The 14,452-nt window shown below is 43.7% G+C and overlaps 1 protein-coding gene across 1 annotated transcript in view; it reads left to right on the top strand.

Annotated features, from left to right (window-relative positions):
- Pdss2 (decaprenyl diphosphate synthase subunit 2) overlaps positions 1–14,452 on the top strand; it is a 306,086-nt gene that overhangs the window by 268,337 nt on the left and 23,297 nt on the right. Inside the window, exon 7 of the mRNA XM_023722321.1 lies at positions 2,460–2,540. Within this exon, the coding sequence (XP_023578089.1) occupies positions 2,460–2,540 (81 nt within the window). The remainder of the gene's footprint in view (positions 1–2,459; positions 2,541–14,452) is intronic.

Below are 14,452 nucleotides of genomic sequence, written 5' to 3'. Positions count from 1 at the left end.
AGCAGGGCAGGAAAGGCTAGAGTGTTCTGAAAAAGTCCCCTCCAGATAATTCTGATGCGCAGTTCTGGTTGCAAACTGCTGCATGAGTTCGCATCCCAGCATCAGTGTGGCCTGTGGATGCACTTGATTCTGTCCTCCCCTCAGGGACCCAGGACAGATAGCAGGTGCTTGGCTAATGGAGCTGGCTGTGTGATTGATGCAACAGCCAGGATGATGTCGGTGAACTTGCCCTGATCTGCACTCCAGAGACAGGCCCAAGGTATCCGACCTGGAAAGGTTCTCCTTGCCATGGGACACAGCCCGAGCCCACAAGCCTCTCCAGGGCTCACCGGAGTCTTGGAGTTGCACAGCCTTTACTCTCCTTCCCAAGGTCCAGCCCACCTTCTGCCTGCATCACAAACTTTCACCTCTTCCAAGAAAAAGTGGACAGTAGCTTCTGTATCTGTCACCCATAGAGGACACATCCGAACTTCCATTTCCGTCGCGTCTTATGTGTTTGCTTGAGCCTTATCCTATCCCCACACCTATGCTGTAGACACATCTGAAACTGAGCTCACAACCTCCCCTGGCACCTCTTCTATTTGCTTTTGTTGTTGTCATTATTTCATCACTATTTTTATAGCAGTTTTAGGTTCACAGCAAAACTGAGCTGAGCAAGAAGTATAGAGTTCCCATATATCTGTCAGAGCCCGCACAGACACACAACCTGCCCCACTGACCAGGTCCCATATCCCAGTGGCACACTCCTGGTCCTTGGCAAGCCTACGTTGCCACATCCAGAGTCCATTATTTTGGGGGTGTCCCCATGGTGTTTACCTTTGGTCCTTTTTATTCTCTGTCCCAGTGTTGGCACCAGGAGAATCTGCTCTTGCCCCATCTCCTGCCCTCGGCACCACATGGTATAAAACACAGTGTTCCTGTTCCTGTGTCTCAACTTAGACTCTGCTCCCTTTGGGAGGCTGTTCCCCCTTTATCTGCAGCCCCACTCACTCTGTGAAGCTTCAAATCACCTGCTATGGAGCCCCTTAGGTTTCCCCACTGGATGAGGTGTTTTCCTCCTTCATTTACTACGCTGGGCCTCTCTCAGAGATTGTACTTTCTCCTTTGTTTCACAGTGATCCATTATAAGGCAGATTGTAGACTGTGCCTCTTGGGGACCAGGACAGTGTCTTTTTTGTCTTTGTAAGCCTGCACCTGGTAGTTGGTAATAAGTAGATAGAGAACATGAGTAAGAAAAGAAGGCACAAGGTCTGAGGATGTTGCTCAGGGTAGGATGCTTACCTAGCATAGGCAAAGTCCTGGATTCAGTCCTCAAACCACAAGAAAAAAAAAATTGACACAAGTAGTAAACTGGGAGCCTGGGAGATAGCTCTGTGGCTTAAGTGCCTGTGGGGCAAGTGCAAGATTATGAGTTCAACCCTGGAAGAGAGGGAGGAGGAGAGGAGGAGGAGGAGGAGGAAACTTCGTAAGAAGTAAACTACAGGGGGAAACTGGTGTAAGGCTTTCATCTTAGTGCACAGAGGAAAGGAAAGTTTTGATATACATTGCAAGTACAAACAGATTAAGAAGCTTATTTAGATTGTTACAAACTGGTTTAAAAATAAAGGCTGGGATTTTCTGTAGTAGTTAACAGAAGCAGACATACAAATAGAAAAGAAAAAGCATGACCATGGAATGTCAGTGCTTGCTTATGACACAAAGGATGTTTAGAACTCCTTATCACAGAAGCACTTGGACAACACAAGAGATTCCTCCTGGAAAAGGCAAAAGCAAATAAAGGAGCTTCTGGGCTCTGCCACTGTGCAAAACTCACGCAACTCACTGCAAAATCTGATGTGGATCCCTTAGTTTCTCAGTATAATTGGACAGTGTAGCATAACGCTGTCCTACTCTGGCCCATTCCAAATTTGGGAGATGTTCTGACCTCGTACACCACTGAAGTCAGGCTCAATCCCTTCTCTGCCCACCAGTACTTACAGGATGCTTACGTTGGAGGCGCTGCTCATGGTAAGGTGACCACAGTGAACAACACTACCATTGGCTGGCTTTCCTGTCCAAAGTAGCCACTTGCCCTTCGCTCATTTTCTTCTTAATATTTATCAAAATCTACACTTACCACTTCAATTTTGTTGCTTGTTCATTTCTTTATTCTTCCATAGGAGGTAAAAACTCTAAAGGCAGGGGCCTGAGTGGCCTTGATCGTGGCCACATTCTTCTGTGTAGTAGAGCTTGACAAAATGTACATGTGCAAGCATTGCATTAGGGTCAAGAGAAATACAGAAGGTGGTGAGAGGCGTGCAGCCAACAGTTATAGACTCAGACAAGCCACCATGAAGAATCCGTTAGCTGTTGTCCCTGCGAAACTGAACAGTGTCCTCCCCACGTGGGTGTACAGTGACTATTTTCTTATCCCTGTAAACTGAAGCCCACCCTTTGAATATTCAGCGCTATTCCAACAGGTAAAGGCACTGCACAGCTGCTCCAGGTTGATGTCAGTAACTCCTCTGGACCTTGTCAGCCTTACACAGACTTAAATCCAAGTAACACAGGGAAAAGATCATATCCTTCCTGCCTGGACTAGGGGAGGCCTGCTGGGTACAGCTCGCAGTTCTCTGTCTTGTTCTGTTGCACGTTGTGAGCCACAGCAACGTGTACCAGGAAAGACCTGAGGTCTCCCCTCTCGGTCCTGTGATCGCTGCTCGTGCTGCCCATGCTAACTAATGCCAGATCGTGCTTGGTGGCTGTGGGTGCCTCTGGTAGTTCTCTGTAAGATATTTGAAAAACTTAGCAGCCATTTCAGGAGACTTTGATGAAATTTGTTGCTAAAATTTTTTTTTCCAAATGGTGAATATTTACTCAAAAGCCATATTTTATCTGAAAAATTAGATGTCATGAAACCATAGAAATGCACTATGGCCTTATGCTGTCACTTTTTTTTTTTTTTTTTTTTTTTTTTTTTTTTTTTGTAATTTTGAGACAGATATGCCAAGTGACTAAGTTGCCCACACTGGGCTAGAACTTGTGATCCTCCTGCCTCAGCCTCCCAGCATTTTAGGATTATATGATGTGCCACCACACCCAGCTCCTGAGTCTCAGATGTCAAGGAAGTAGGAGAGAGATAAAAGAAATGATCATCCCAAAAAAGAAAAACAAAAGAGGGCTGGTGAGATGGCTCAGTGGTCTAAAGCACCTACTTAGAACAAGATTAGCAAAATACAGGGACCGCGGTTCAATCCCCCAGCACCACATGCCAGCCAGCCCCGCCTCCTGGTGGGCTGAGCTGGCCACACACACACATAAATAAATAAATAAATAAATAATCAAAAGAAATGGTCATCCCTTAATCAGTCTCTGCCGGATCTTCAGAATGTCTGTCACATTCAGCAAAACACTCAAGAAATTCAGTTCCTGATGCAGTGGTTACAGGATATGAATGCTTAACCCTGCTGTCATGCTCTTCTTCCTAAGCCAGCAATGCACTGTGACAACTATTAATTCCCATCCTCTTAAGGTGGCTGACACAGCACCCAAGTCCCTCAGCCCACTGCCAAGGCCCATCCACCCAAGGACTGGATGAGGATGGAATCTGTTTAACTGTGTATGGCAGTTCTAGCTTCTCAGGCTGGAAAACAAAGAGCATCTTACTTGCCCAGTTAAAATGGCACACAAAACTTTATTCAGTGGAACATAATTACCAGAAGTGAATGGTGTCCCCAAAGCTGGCGCTAATAGCTTTGCAATGGAGATCTTAATTACAACTGGTCTGTAGTCCAGGTGTGTGTCTCAGAGGCTTCCTGCTTCTTAGGCTGGAGCCCGGGGAAGTTTGTTCCCTTCAGAGCTAGAGGAAAGAGTGCCACCTGTTGAGCTGTAGGAATTCTTGCGTGTGCGTTGAGACTGGTGGAGAAGGCTCTCGGACACATTAGCACTTGGTTTGCTATGGTAACTAACATACATGTCTAGAAGAAAACAAATATGTTGACTACTCCTGCTTAGAAAAACATCTCCAAGGGCTGGGGAGATGGTTCAGTGGAATAAGCACTTGCCTGGCAAGCGCAAGGGCCTGAGTTCAATCCCCGGTTCCACAAAAAAAAAAAAAAAAAGAAAGAAAGAAAGAAAAAAGAAAAAAAAGAAAAGAAAAACATCTCCAAGTGTCTGTGTATTTTCCCCAGCTGGAGTTGAGCGTATGCCTGTGGTTCAGCGTACAGCTACTTGAAATAAGCATGCTGCTAAAAGACTGAGGCAGATGGTATTTTTACTTCAGGCAAAACGTGGCACCTATAGTTTGACTTTCTACAATTTTAATTTTTTAACATTTTCAAAACAGCTTATTTAAGTATCCCTATTACACACAGACTTTGTTTCCAACTTCTTTTTAATAATTGGTTTAGATAATGTAGACATGAACAAATATCCTTTGGTCTAAACCAGACTGTGTTGTTCAGCATCGTAGATCTGTCTTCTGGTCATTTTTTCTCAAGTACCTAAGACTGCACCTTAAATGGGCTTTGACATCCACACTAATCTTGACACATTCTAAATGGTTTAGGAGTGGCTTACTTAATATTTATTTCTTTTTTACCTGATGTTTCACATCATTTGTCTCATTACTCAGTACAAAAATGGAGAGGGTTCTGTTTACTTAATGTCCCCTTAGGAAGTCACTCTAGAGAAAGGCTCAAAGTGAAGCACCCAGTAAAGAAAGATCTCACTGATGTTAATTCCATAAGCGCAGCCAGGCAGGACGCACACCTGTAATCATCACTCGGGAGGCTGAGGCAGAAGGCTCACCACCAGTCCAAGGCTAGCCTGGCTACATAGTTCAGAACCATTCTGGAATATATAATGAAACCCTGTTTCGAGAAACAAACAAAAAAATAATTATCCCATAGACATCCAGTTCCCAGGCAGGTGTAAGGGATTTCTTTAGAAGGACCAGGTTCAGGACTAGCACTTCCTTCTAGACCTGCTTTGGGTGGTTCTTCAGGCAGTGTCCTGCCAGGCCTCGAAGGCATCAGTGCTGAACAGCTGCTCCTCCCTCCAGTCTCCCCACCCCCAGAAGTCCTAGTACTTTTTTTTTTTTTTTTTTTTCAGAACTGGAGATTGAAGTCCTCGTACATTTTGTTTTAGTGTAAAATACATTAGCATAGAGCACACAGTGGATTTCTTTTCTCGCCAGCAGTGGTTCCCACAGACGTTTACACCTGCAAGATCAGTGGTTTCCCTTCCCTCCAGGAGAGGAGAGCACCCTGCCCTGCTGCTGTGACTTTTGAGGTTCACCATTTCTTACTATCAGACATAGATGCCTCAACTATTTTGCTGCATATCAAGTCCAAAGGCTTCCCTTTTTGATCCTTGAATATAGAAAAATATTATGTTATTGTTATTCTTATATGGACTAAGCCAGGCCCCTCCCTTCCTTTTTCTCTCTCCTTTTCTTCCTTCCTTCCTTTCTTCCTTCCATCCTTCATTACTTCCTTTCTTTCTGGTAGACAATTTTTGCAGTGCTTTCCCACAACCCTGGTTACCTGGCAGCTCATTTAAAGACCAGATGTTACTGTGCTTTCTCTTCCCTGTCTTTTTCCATGAGCAAGTGTTCCTCTCCTGTCCAGGACTTGACATTAGCTCCTTGATAAAACATTCCACAGGGCTGGGGAGATAGCTCAGTAGAATAAGCGCTTCCCTGGCAAGTGCAAGGGACTGAGTTCAATCCCCAGTTCCACAAAAAAAAAAAAAAAAAAAAAAAATTCCACACAGCATCACTGTAGCACTAAATCTCTCATCTCCTCCAGCATCTTGAGGGTGTCTTTAACATTTACATTTCTGCTTTAGTGATTAGAATGGGAGACTATGTACAGGTAAAGTGTAAAGAATTCCCCTGTCTTGTTGTGTGCAAAAGGATTTGTGAGCTGGGTGTGGTGGCACAGGTTTGTAATCACAAGGTTGAGACAGGAAGATTGGGAGCTCAGGACCAGACCAGGCTACACAGAGACTGTCTCAATAAAACCAGCAAAATCTGGGTTTAGTGCTGTGGCTGTCATCCCAGCCCTCTGGAAGGCTGAGACAGGAGGGGTAGGAGACACTTCCAGGTCCTCATCTCGGTCCAAGAAGCCAATATTTGTAATCCCAAAGTTACGTTATTGGAATCCCATCAAATTGATTCCAATCTACCACTTACAATGCTACCCATGGCGAAAATAAAGACACTAATAAGGGGCTGGTGAGATGGTGCAGTGGTCTAAAGCACCTACTTAGAACAAACTTAGCAAAACAAAGGGACCACAGTTCAATCCCCAGCACCGCATGCCAGCCAGGGCCGCCCCCTGGTGGGCTGAGCTGGCCACACATGCGCACACACACACACACACATAAAAATAAATAAAATTTTTTAAAAAAATTTTAAAAAAAAGACACTAATAAATTATATCTTCAATCATCAGGGAGTCAAGGGGCTCTAAATCCGGCCACTAAGATGGCTTTCTGGAACCAAGCGCTTGACCCAGGGCCTCACCCAGTTTTATTCAGTGGTGGAGTGGCTTGAGGATTGACTGAGAACTGTGGGAAAGAGACTACTATGAGCTGAGCTAGGTGTGTGGCCTCAGTTTACCTCTGCAATATGCAGAGAGGCTATGCAGAGAGAGTAATCTGCATTATATAGTATCTAATGTTTTGGTAAGTCTGGTGCTTCAGCTTTGGTGTAGCCTTTCAAGCCCCAGGAAGTCATAGCCTCTGTCTCGAGGCTCGATCCCTGCAGGTGCTACAGAGCATGAGCTCTACTGTCCTGTCTCAACCCGGCTCACATTAAAGAGCAGCAGGTATGTTACCAGGGAAACATGCACGCCACCTTTAAAGACTATCACCAGCACCTCAGCTAGACCAATATGCATTACTTACGGCCAATTGAAGGATAAAGAGAAGTCCTAGCCAGCTCTGTACAGAACAATACGAGGAAATAGGGTCAGGCTCAGTCAAAATGGAGACAACCGCTCTTCTTTCAAGGAGAGCTGCTCAGGTGGTCCTCCACAAGAAGGATTGAAAGTTCAAGCACAGCTTGAACAATTTAGCAAATTAGCAAGACCTATCTCAAAATAAGAAATTTAGCCTGGTATACTGGCACATGCCTATAATCCCAGTACTTGGGAGGCTGAGGCAGAAAGATTGCTGTGAGTTCGAGACCAGTCTGGCCTACAAAATGAGTTCAAGGCTAGCTTGAACTACATGGTGAGACCCTATCTCAAAAAAAGAAATTTTAAAAATGGGGTGAGGGTGTAGTTCAGGGCAAAGGCCCTGGATTTAATCCCCAGGACTGAGAGACAGACAGACAGGGCTTGTGATATAAGTAGTAGAGTTTATAGCAGAATTTGGAGAAAAAATTCCAAATACCATTATGACATGGATGCAACTGAAAATTTTTACATGCTTGATAAAGATTAGAAGACAATATATAAATATATAAAGGCATTTAACTGGTAACATTTAATCATGGTTTGTGTTTTGTTTAATGTGGTCTGACTTTGTGTGTGTGTGTGTGTTTGGTTTTTGTTTTGGTTATGAGTCTTTGTTTTTTGTTTTGTTTTTGGCGGAACCAGGTATTGAACTCAGACCCCTGCATTTGCCAGGCAAGCTTTTACTCTACTGAGCCATCTCCCCGGCCCCTGGTTTTTGTTCTGGGTACTAGGAATCAAACTCAGGACCTTGCTCTTGCCAGGCAGGCACTGTGTCACTGACCTATATCCCTGGTCCTGTTTTTTGTGAGACCAGATCTATGTAGTTCAGGCTGGCTCTGAGCTCACTAGCCCAAGCTGGCCTCAAACCCACAGTCTCAGCCTCCTAAGTGCTGGGATCACAGGGCTATACTACACATGCCCAGCCCTAAGCATGCTTCAAATAAGTAAATATATTGTACTTTTTAAAGATTTCTGTCTTATAGGTGGGGCTTCTTTAGGCTGTGGTTTTTTCAGATTGTGACAAACTGATGAAAACTGAAAAACAAGTTGTCTGAAATCACATTTTTGTGAGGTATCCAGAGTGTAATGCTAGGCTCCTCAAGAATTTGCTTTTTTGGCAACAGGCAGAGATGCACTTTGCAAGGTGTGATCTTTGTATACGATGAATCTTTGTGAGGTCCCAAGGAAGGCAGGGACTGAGGGAGTGGATAGTTGGCACCTAGAGGGCCCTCCGGGTACCCACCTCACACCTGCCACAGGGGAGGGCGGAACACAGCAGCTTTAGGCAGCAGGCACCACAACACATGCATGCACTGAAAAGTCATAAAGGTCCCACTCCTTGTTTCCTGAAGTCACATTAAATCAGTTATATTTCTTTCACAGTCATTTCAGACAAGTGTTTTTCTTTGGGGCAATAATTATAAATTCTCGGGGCCGGGGAGATGGCTCAGTAGAATAAGCGCTTGCCTGCAAGTGCAAGGGTCTGAGTTCAATCCCTGGTTCTGCAAAAAAAATAATAATTATTATAAATTCTCCTTAATCTGTTTTTCAAAACAGTTACTCAATCCAGGAGTGGTGGCAAACGCCTGTTATCCTGCCACTCAGACAGAAGCAGGAAGATCACCACAATTTCCAGACCAGGTTGGGTTACAGAGTGAGTTCAAGACCAGCCTGAACTATATAGAGAGGGCCTGTTTTTACAAGAACGAGAAAGGGTTGGGGAGATAGCTCAGCAATCTAAGGGCCTACCTGGCAAGTGCAAGGACCTGGGTTGGTCCCTGGTACTAGAGGCTGACACAGGAGGATCACTATGAGTCCAAGCTGTGTGCTAAGACCCTGTACCAAATAAATAAAAGATTAAAAGAGAGAGAAAAAAATTACTCAAATCAATTTCTGCAACTACTATTTTGATTTACAATCTCCTTTACAACACCTTTTTTTTTTTTTTTGGCGGGACCAGGAATTGAACTCAGGCCCTTGCACTTGCCAGGCAAACACTTATTCTACTGAGCTATCTCCCCAGCTCCTACCTTTTTTTTTTTTTTTTTTTTTTTAAGTCTTTGGCTAGTTTCTGTCTATAACAAAGCACAGATGCTTTTGATGTTTTGGTTTTTTGTTTGTTTGAGACAGGGTCTCACCACGTAGTCCAGGCTGGCCTAGAACTCACTATGCAGCGCAGCTGGCCTCAAATGTGTGGTGCTCCACCTGCTTTCCCAACTGCTACAATTACAGGCATGGGCCACTGCACCCACGCGGTGCTGAATCGTGTGAAACTTCTTATCAGTGTCTCAAAGCAGCAGTTGTATCTTCTGACCCCTCTGGACATTCATTCCTTCTTCATCAAGCTACATTCTTTTTCTCCTAAGCCTCTGAGTACATGTAGCAGCTGTCCCCAGTGACTCTCATCTTGCTCTAATGATCTATTCCTCTAATTTCTTAATGTTATTTTAAAATTAGATTCTTGTTCTCTAGGTGTTAGCAGTCCCACACACCTCAGTGGCATCAACAGATTTAATGATCATAATCTCTGTTCCCTTGTGAATCATGAATAAAATTATTAAACGATTTCAGTGATAAGCCTTTTTATGATATCATAAACTATGCCACCCTCTCAGTTCTTAGCCCAAACCCTGCTGATACTGTTTGAATATAGGCAGCTAGAAATCTATTTTTCTTCAAATCATTTTCCTGGCTGTCCTTTGCTTTACCATGTTATACATAAAATGTTAAATTACTCAGCTCATAATGATAAAATTGCAGTAGTATAGTCTCACTTTTTTTTTTTCTTTTTTGTCCTTTTTTTGTGGATTTTTGTTCTTTTTTGAGACATGGTCTCACAGTGCAATTCAGGCTAGCCTCAACTCACATGATCCTCCTGCCTCAGGCTTCTACGTGCTGAGATTACAGGCATGCACCACCACGCCTGGCTCACATTCTTAAATTTGTCACTTTGAATTATTGGCCCCTAAAATATTTCTGTATACATCTACATATCTGCCATTTATTCTGAAGCTTGGCAAACTTAGATTGCTGATGGAATCACTCATTGGTTGAGTGACTGCTGAATGAATGAGCGAACTGCACTGTCCCTGAGTAGAGCCTTTACCCTCTTACATTCATAAGGTGTTTGAGGGGCTGGTGAGATGGCTCAGTGGTCTAAAGCACCTACTTAGAACAAGCTTGGCAAAGCACAGGGACCACGGTTCAATCCCCCAGCACCACTTGCCAGCCAGCCCCGCCCCCTGGTGGGCTGAGCTGGCCACACACACACACACACACACACACACACACACATAAACAAATAAATAAATTAAAAAAAAAAAAAAAAAAAGGTGTTTGACTCTCCCCTTGCTTCTGTGGTTCATCTTCCCAAGAATATTTTTAATCACGTGGCTATCTCTTCCTGCCTTGCACCACTGAGGTTGAAACAAAGATAGTTTGGGGTAATGTTTTGACTCTGGGTCTGGAAAGCTAGGAAGCCCCGCGGGGTGTTCTGTGGGTGAGCGCTGTACCGTAGTGTCGCTGCATTCAGTTGCTGTTCCCAGTTTGTGGTGCCAGGAGCCACCTGTGCCACGGGGGAGCGTGCGACCTCTTGGGGAGGCTGCAGCCTCTGACTGCACCCGGAGAGCCTGCTTAGCCGGTGGTAGAGAACAGTTTTTAAAAGCAGGTCTGGATGTAGCATCTGTACTCATCTGAAAATCACAGCAGAGGTATGAGTTTTCTAAAATTATGGTTCTTTGCGAGAGAAGGAAAAGACACTTCTGCGTAGTAACCGAATGTGGTTTTAGTAAGTTAGGAGTCTTTGTCACTACCTAGATTTATATTTCTTAGTTCATACAGCAGTGCTACAGCCTGAGTTTATACAGATTTGAGGATTTTTGTGATTTTAAGTCGTCTGGTCCACCAGAAACTGTGATCTGTTTATCTGGTATATCCAAAGCCCCTCCCTTGTTTCCTGCACAGCATGGAGCACTCCCGGCCCCCCACTTACCACACCAGAGACAGGGTATTGATCTTTGCTAATGTGCTTAGCTGTCTCTCCATTCGCAAGTAAGATTACTGAGGTAACAGTAGTAACCCCGGAGCCTGAAACATAGCTAAGTAACGTGTAAGATGTGAACAAGAGATTGTGGGTAAGTAGCCCCTTCCCTGTTCCCCGAGCCCTCCTTGGCTTTTCTGGCTTGGTGAAAACCTTTATCTATTCAGGAGAGTGGAATAAAGGCAAAGACTGACTGGTGCATGGCGCAAGGCTGCCCCCTGTGGAAGGTCTCCCTGATCTAGCCCGAAGGAGCTCTGGCTAACCTGTTTCCTTGATTGGCTCCCTACAGGATTTTGTGGGCTCCTGTTGTGGAAATGTTGTCATCCTTTCTATGTGCTGTGCTTCAAGACATATGCTATTATACGTGTGTGTGTTTTTCAGTGTGCACTGCGGGGTGTTCAAGACATAATAAGTCGCTTCATCAAATGCTTCTCTCAGATTCTTCCTCTGAATCCTCGAAGGAGCATAACAGCATTCAGGTAGTTACTATGCCAGGCTGCTCACTCCATGTTGTGTGTTCCTTACCATCGAGCTGCTCTGGGAGGCTGTAGACAAAAGAAGGGTGTGCAGGCTGTGGTCTTGTAAGCATTCAGAAAATTCTGTGTTTCTCTCTAACATCATGTAGTTCTCGTTTCAAACATGTGATGTCTGCTGACTGGATTTATGGGGTTTTATTTGTTTTTTGTTTTTGTGTCTTTTTTGGGCATGAGGATCTGGGGATCGAACCACAGCATCCTGAGCCTGAGTGCTTTGTTTAGCAGACACTTAAACAACTGAGCTAATGGACTGGTCCCCAATGTTTTTGTCTTTTTGAGACAAGGTCTTGCTGTACAGTTCAAGCTGGTCTTAAGCTCACCTTTTAGCCCAGGCTGGTCAAACTAGTAACAGTCCTCCTGCCTCAGCCTCCCAAGCACTGAAATTACAGTCCTGTGCCACCATGCCTGGCTTTGGATTTATGTTTAAGACAGTGCAATAACTATTGAGACTCTTAAGCTGGTAAGCATTCTTCACTTTTCCAAGAAACTTTTTCTCTTTGTTTCAGTTTTATTTATTTTTTGAGACAGGGGCCATGATTTAATGGGACCATGTCTCAGAATAAAAAATAAAAAAGGATTGGAGATATAGGTCAATGGAAAGGCCCTAATTCAACCCCCAGCAAGGAAGGAAGGCAGAGAGGGAAAGAGACAAAGTGAGGAGAGGACAGTTCTCATCACAATCCCCTTGACATAGGCAAGGACCTAACGCAACGAGTATACCTCCCGCAGCACCACTCCCCCAAATCCCCTTCTTCTGGAAGAGCTACAGAGGCCATCAACCCAGGGACATAATTATGCTTCTGTGGCTCTCAGGTTACCTGGCTTTCTCTTCTCACTGATTGCCTCGTCTGCCCCAGGCAGATGCAGGAAATCCCAATGAAGTCCACATTTCTTTCATTGTCATTCTCCACAGTAGATGGTTTTTCTGTTGTTTGAGGTGCTTTCTGAAGTCCTGAATGTATCTTAAGCTCATCTTGCAGCAAGATGTGTGTTAGGATACTTGGAATCTAAGGTAGTTCAGAGAAACTGGGAGATAGCTTGGGACCACTGGTACCCAGGTATCAATAGTTAAAAAAAAGAACTATAAAGCCAATGAGAATGAATGAGGACTTGAGAAGACAATAAAGTCCAGTATTTATAAGTACAAGATAAAAGGCAATCAAAAACACAGACCCTCAAGCTCACTGTTACATCACTTGTGTATTCCACGTGCTCACTTCGGCAGCACGTACACTAGAGCGCATGTGTTCCTCAGACAGCCCCAGCACTCCCTGATACCTACAAGGTATGCGTGCCTTTGTCCCAAAGTGTTCTTTTTAATTAAATAAACTGTATAGTAATTTGTCATGAGGTTCCAGAGCTGACTACTTATTGATTCCTCGTTAAAAAGCTAAAGGCAAGAGTGGCGCATTGCCGCAGTCTACAGCCTATGTATGACATGTTTTGCTTCTTGAATTTCTATTAGTTTACTAAAAAGCTCTAAATCCCAGTTTCACTTTTTGAATTTCAATGTGTAGAATTAAGTTCCCCTTTGAAAGATGATAATAAAATTAGAATTTAACTTAGAATATGGATAAATCTATGATTATGTATAAAAATCATCAAATTTTCCTTTAAAGACATACCCAAGAAGCAATGATTGCTTTGGAATTAATTTTAAATTTAATATAGTTCCATATTACTAATCTCAAATGCCCAGCCTATTAAATGTTGATGACAGTTCATAAATTAAGGATTAAACTACACATCTTGTCCCATTTAATTACATTCTAAAATCAAGCATGTCTGTTCATGCCCTGAGCTACAAATTGATCTTTGCTCCTTGGAAGTAGCAAGCACCACCTTGCCTGAATTGTTCACCGCCTTCGTGCCAACAAATTAGATCCATCTTTATTGCATCAGTAACAATGTTGTACGCCTGACCACATATCCACGCGCACATAGGCGAATGTGCGTATGTGTACCATGCGTACGTATATATATGTATCTTAGGTCTGTATATTTACTAGGGACATATATTCAGATACGGTCATCTGCATTAAAAGAATATTTAGGTTATGTTCAGCTTTTTGTGGATAGAAGGCAATGACTTAAATACATAGCAAAGATCTTTGAAATAATCTCCACAGGAGACTGCAACCCAGCCAGGCAGCACCTAGGAGCCATGCATGGAAGAAAAGGCAAGAAAAAGCCACACAAAATATGCCTTTATCATTTTTTTTTCTTTCATTTTTCTTTTGATTAGAGAAATTAGATTAAATTTTCAATGGTCAAGAGCTAAGGATGTAGCTCAGTGGTAGAGCACTTGCCTGGCATGTGTGCGGCTCTGGGTTCAATCCTAGCAACACAGAAAATAAAAATAACATATTTGAACTGATTTGGGAATTCATTTTTCAAAAACAGGCATGTTTCCAATTCACTAACAGACAGAGACATGAAATATTTAAAACACCTTCATAAAAACTCGATGAGAGCCAGTCTGTGAACGTGTCTAATGGAAGCCAGGTGTGTGACATAAATGCTGCATGCAAGGGCTCTGGTGACCCCCGAGCTCCCTCCCGCTCCACAGCCTGCCAATTTGTTAGCATTGCATTGATGTCACATACCATCACATACTTTGTCTTATTTGTTCTTCACAGTAATCTCATGTGGCGTAAGCCTTGCTCTGATTTTACCAGTACACAAATCTGGACTGAGAGAAGCTGCTCTGTCCAGGGTCTCACACAGTGAGGTCCAGAGTTCTCCTACCACAGTTGGCTCCATGCCCTCTATGACTGCTTTTTATATTAGAAGTGAATTAATCAGCACTGTCCCCTTGGTTTAGAGCAGCCCTTAGAATTATAAGATTCTGGGGCCGAGGAGATGGTTCAGTAGAATAAGCGCTTGCCTGGCAAGTGCAAGGGCATGAGTTCAACCCCTGGTTCCGAAAAAAA

This window comes from Octodon degus, unplaced genomic scaffold, assembly GCF_000260255.1.
Source record: "Octodon degus isolate 3935 unplaced genomic scaffold, OctDeg1.0 scaffold00090, whole genome shotgun sequence".
Classification (NCBI taxonomy): Eukaryota; Metazoa; Chordata; class Mammalia; order Rodentia; family Octodontidae; genus Octodon; species Octodon degus.
This window is presented reverse-complemented; position numbering and strand designations above follow the sequence as displayed.